Raw genomic sequence first — 5,467 nt, forward strand, 5'->3', positions numbered from 1 at the left:
ATGTCCAAGTACTCCTCGCCCACTCACCATTGGGATGTCCCAGTACCCCTCTTCCACCCACCATTGGGATGTCCCAGTACCCCTCTTCCACCCACCATTGGGATGTCCCAGTACCCCTCTCCCACTCACCATTGGGATGTCCCAGTACCCCTCTCCCACTCACCATTGGGATGTCCCAGTACCCCTCTCCCACTCACCATTGGGATGTCCCAGTACCCCTCTCCACCTCACCATGGGGATGTCCCAGTACCCCTCTCCACCTCACCATTGGGATGTCCAAGTACTCCTCTCCCACTCACCATTGGGATGTCCCAGTACCCCTCTTCCACCCACCATTGGGATGTCCAAGTACTCCTCGCCCACTCACCATTGGGATGTCCCAGTACCCCTCTTCCACCCATCATTGGGATGTCCAAGTACTCCTCTCCACTCACCATTGGGATGTCCAAGTACCCCTCTCCCACTCACCATTGGGATGTCCCAGTACCCCTCTCCCACTCACCATTAGGATGTCCCAGTACCCCTCTTCCACTCATCATTGGGATGCCCCAGTACCCCTCTCCCACTCACCATTGGGATGTCCCAGTACCCCTCTTCCACTCACCATGGGGATGTCCAAGTACTCCTCGCCCACTCACCATTGGGATGTCCCAGTACCCCTCTCCCACCCATCATTGGGATGTCCCAGTACCCCTCTCCCCCTCACCATTGGGATGTCCCAGTACCCCTCTCCACCCACCATTGGGATGTCCCAGTACCCCTCTCCACCTCACCATTGGGATGTCCCAGTACCCCTCTCCCACTCACCATTGGGATGTCCCAGTACCCCTCTCCCACTCACCATGGGGATGTCCAAGTACTCCTCGCCCACTCACCGTTGGGATGTCCCAGTACCCCTCTCCATTGGGATGTCCCGGTACCCCTCTCCACCTCACCATTGGGATGTCCCAGTACCCCTCTCCCACTCACCATTGGGATGTCCCAGTACCCCTCTCTCACTCACCATTGGGATGTCCCAGTACCCCTCTCCCACCCATCATTGGGATGTCCAAGTACTCCTCTCCACCTCACTATTGGGATGTCCCAGTACCCCTCTCCCACCCACCATTGGGATGTCCCAGTACCCCTCTTCCACCCATCATTGGGATGCCCCAGTACCCCTCTCCCCCTCACCATTGGGATGTCCCAGTACCCCTCTCCACCTCACCATTGGGATGTCCCAGTACCCCTCTCCACCTCACCATTGGGATGTCCCAGTACCCCTCTCCCACCCATCATTGGGATGCCCCAGTACCCCTCTCCTCCTCACCATTGGGATGTCCCAGTACCCCTCTCCCACCCATCATTGGGATGCCCCAGTACCCCTCTCCTACTCACCATTGGGATGTCCCAGTACCCCTCTCCCACCCATCATTGGGATGCCCCAGTACCCCTCTCCTACTCACCATTGGGATGTCCCAGTGTGTGGTGAAGCGGGCGACAGGCGAGGACGAGTAGTCGCAGCCGGGCCCGATGAACGCCCACGGGTTGTAGTCCTCCCTCAGGTCGACGGCCACCAGCGGCGCCATGAAGTCCGAGCAGAAGCCGTCGGCGTTCTCCGAGTTGTTGTGGACGAGCCGCAGCGTGATGCCGGGCAGCAGCGTGGGGTCGGAATTCACCTGCCGCACGGCGCGGTGCAGGGCCGCGCCCACTCGAGGCCACGCCCACGCATACGCCGTGTTCGTCTGGGGCAAGATGGCTGCCAGCGTTACGGTCTGGAGCGGCGAGGCGTTGGTAGCATTTGGAGAGGAAGCGGCTGATTGGACCAGCAGAGAGAGGAGCAGAGAGGGGAGGGGCCAACGGGACGACGTCATGATAATCCACTGCAGGGAAACACAAAGAAACCCTTTCAAAATAAAAGCTGGTTCATAACTTGCTCTTCGATTAGTGCCGCTAGGCTTTGTGGGAACTCAGCCAGCCAGCAATCGCTGAGCACACTGCAAACTCCCGGTCCTCGCCTCCTGATTATCAGCCCCCCTCACGTCGTCTTTGGGTCACATTTTACCCCGTTTAAAAAAAAATATTACCAGAAAGTATGGGATGTCGAAATAAGCGCCGGAAAGGTAAAAAAACATACGTACATGGACACACACACACACACACACACACACACACACACACACACACACGTACATGGACACACACACACACACACACACACACACACACACACACACACACACACACACACACACACACACACACACACACACACACACACACACACACACACACACACACACACACACACACACACACACACACACACACACACACACACACACACACACACACACACACACGCACACACACACGTACATGGACACACACACACACACACACACACACACACACACACACGTACATGGACACACACACACACACACACACACACACACACACACACACACATACACACACACACACACACACACACACACATGGACACACACACACACACGTACACACACACACACACACACACACACACACACACACACACACACACACACACACAGTTGCTAGATAACAAACAGCTGTGCAATCCAGGACAGTCAGCATTGTTGTTGTTGATAGTATTTCATCTTAGCATATTTCCTTACTATGTGATGATGCATCGCTGTATGTTTTGGATGTATTACAGTAAATATATGACATATTGGACCTTAAATCATAGTCCTCAGAGTTTAGACAACCAACACAAAGAAAGAGGAAGGAGACGCCCGCCAGCGCTGGACCTGCACGATGAATGTTGTCACTACGTCACGCTGGGCGATTACATAACCACAAACATGATTCAACAAGTAAACAGCCAGGTGTGCTGCCTCCGCAGCCTCCGCAGCCTCCGCAGCCTCCGCAGCCTCCGCAGCCTCCGCAGCCTCCGCAGCCTCCGCAGCCTCCGCCTCCTCACAGCTTTCAACAGTAGTTACACCAAACACAGCCACTGTGTCTTAAGGAGCTCATCTTCATCTTCATCTTCATCTTCATCACCGTATTTAGAGGTCGTACCACAACAGGTTCACATGGTTTCATATTGTTGTTGTCCTGCTCATTGCTGCAGCTCCTCTTTTCACCCTGTGTTCAGGTCTCTCTCACACCTTTGTGTGAATACCTGCAGAACAGGGACATGGAAGTAGTTCTTCTGGAGATTATGGTGAACTAGTGTGTGTTGTAGCAGTGTTCTGCCATTGAGAACGAGCTAGCATGCTAACGGTTAGCCCCCTAGCCCCCTCGTCTCAGCTAGTGACGTAGAAAGCCGTGCAGATGTTGACCAGCTGACCCGGAGACTGAAGACAGGACACATTCAGAAACCGTATCTCACTCAGAACAGCATGGAGGGTTATCAACGCACCAGAGACACTAAATAACTCCCAAATCCCAGAAAAAGAGACTTCTTCATAATATGGGACTTCAAAGAGAGCCAGATTTGATAATGTGAAGACGGGAGACAAAGGTCTTCTGACATTTAAAGTGACATACTGATTTCTAACTGGTTAATGTAACCAAATCAACGCCACTCAGACATTAACAAATATAAACAATATGAATAAATAACTGGCTGATGAGTGAACATACTGGATGAATATTAACCCCATCTTCAGTATAAACATGACTTGTGTGTGATGCAAAGTCTGTTAAAATAACATTTAAGATACAACATATGACTCTTGCTCGTCTTTCACAAACTGAGGCTGACACACACACACACACACACACACACAGACACACACACACACACACACACACACACACACACACACACACACACACACACACACACACACACACACACACACACACACACACACACACACACACACACACACACACACACACACACACACACACACACACACACACACACACACACACACACAGATGCACGCGCAGACACACACACACACACACACAGATGCACACACACACACACACACACACACACACACACACACAGACAGACAGACAGACAGACAGACAGACACACACACAGTTTGTCTCACTATCTTTGTGGGGACCAGTCATTGACATAATGCATTCCCTAGCCCCTTACCCTAACCTTAACCATCACCACTAAATGCCTAACCTTAACCCTTACCCTCACCCTAACCAGAACCTCATTCTGACCCTAATCCTAAAACCAGGTCTTAACCCATCAAACACACCTTTAACCTTGGGGGGTCCAGCATTTTGGCCCCACAAGGCTGCAGAGCCCACAAGTATACTGGACTCCCCGGTTTTTGGACCCCAGGAATATAGTTAAACAAGAAGACACACACACACACACACACACACACACACACACACACACACACACACACAGTTTACCTGCTCAGGTCTTTAGTCCGTTAGCGGCTTCATGTCCACAAACACAACAAGAAGAAAAAGAAAAGAGCGGGGGATGATTCCTCCGTCCAAACACCGTCACACCGCGGCTGTCTCTCTGCCTGTCTGTCTGTCTGTCTGTCTGTCTGTCTGTCTCTCTCTCTGTCTGCCTGTTTGTCTCTCTCTCTGTCTGTCTGACACGGAGTAAATGTGGTAATGTTCCCGTTATGTCTGCAGAACACAGCGAGAGGAGGCACCGCGGACACGCGCACACACCGGAGGAGGAGGCGGCGGTAGAGGGCACGGGGCTGGTATGGAAAGCCCAAAGGTCCATTTGTCGCCTATATTTGATCACGATTTACATAAAAAAAGCTTTTAACACAGTTCCTCGAAAGACGTCGGCAAAGGCGGTAAAAAAGGTGTTGAAGAAGAGAAAAGTCTGTCTCTCTGTCTGCCTGGCTGCCTGCCTGTCTGTCTGTCTCTCTGTCTGTCTCTCTGTCTACCTGTCTGTCTTCCTGTCTGTCTCTCTGTCTGCCTGGCTGCCTGTCTGTCTGTCTGTCTACCTGTCTGTCTGTCTACCTGTCTGTCTTTCTGTCTCTCTCTCTGTCTGTCTGTCTCTCTCTCTGTCTGTCTGTCTCTCTCTCTGTCTCTCTGTCTGTCTGTCTGTGTGTCTATCTGTATGTCTGTCTTGCTCTTTCTCTGTCTGTCTCTCTCTTTCTCTGTCTGTCTGTCTCTCGCTGTCTCTCTGTCTGTCTGCCTGTCTGTCTGCCTCTACCTTTCTCTGCCTGTGTGTCTGCCTGTGTGTCTGCCTGTGTGTCTCTCTCGGTCTCTCTCTCTGTCTGTCTGTCTCTCTGTCTGTCTGCCTGTCTGTCTGTAGAAGATGTCTTGTATGGAAAGCCCAAAGGTCCATTAGTCGCCAATATTTGATGAAAAAAATGAACATTGGTCTCAGTGCTTTTGAGACATAAAATGTTGCATTTTCTGTCGAAAAGCTGCATTTTTACGGGTTTTGGACGCCAAAATAAATGACGTTTACTAATGCTTGCTAAGTGTAAATATAGCGTTTACAGGTTTTTGCGACCTTTCAAGTGTTGAGAAGAGCGGC

General features: G+C 51.6%; 1 protein-coding gene across 1 annotated transcript in view; it reads right to left on the reverse strand.

Moving 5' to 3' along the window:
* Positions 1–4,607, reverse strand: part of LOC144513555 (atrial natriuretic peptide receptor 1-like) — a 56,826-nt gene extending 52,219 nt beyond the window's left edge. Inside the window, exons 1-2 of the mRNA XM_078244659.1 lie at positions 4,366–4,607; positions 1,446–1,862 (exon numbers count right to left, since the gene is read on the reverse strand). Coding sequence (XP_078100785.1) covers positions 1,446–1,853 — 408 coding nt within the window. The 5' untranslated portion in view covers positions 1,854–1,862; positions 4,366–4,607. The remainder of the gene's footprint in view (positions 1–1,445; positions 1,863–4,365) is intronic.
* Positions 4,608–5,467: the final 860 nt, after the last annotated feature.

The sequence above is a fragment of the Sander vitreus genome, unplaced genomic scaffold, assembly GCF_031162955.1.
Source record: "Sander vitreus isolate 19-12246 unplaced genomic scaffold, sanVit1 ctg275_0, whole genome shotgun sequence".
Classification (NCBI taxonomy): domain Eukaryota; kingdom Metazoa; phylum Chordata; class Actinopteri; order Perciformes; family Percidae; genus Sander; species Sander vitreus.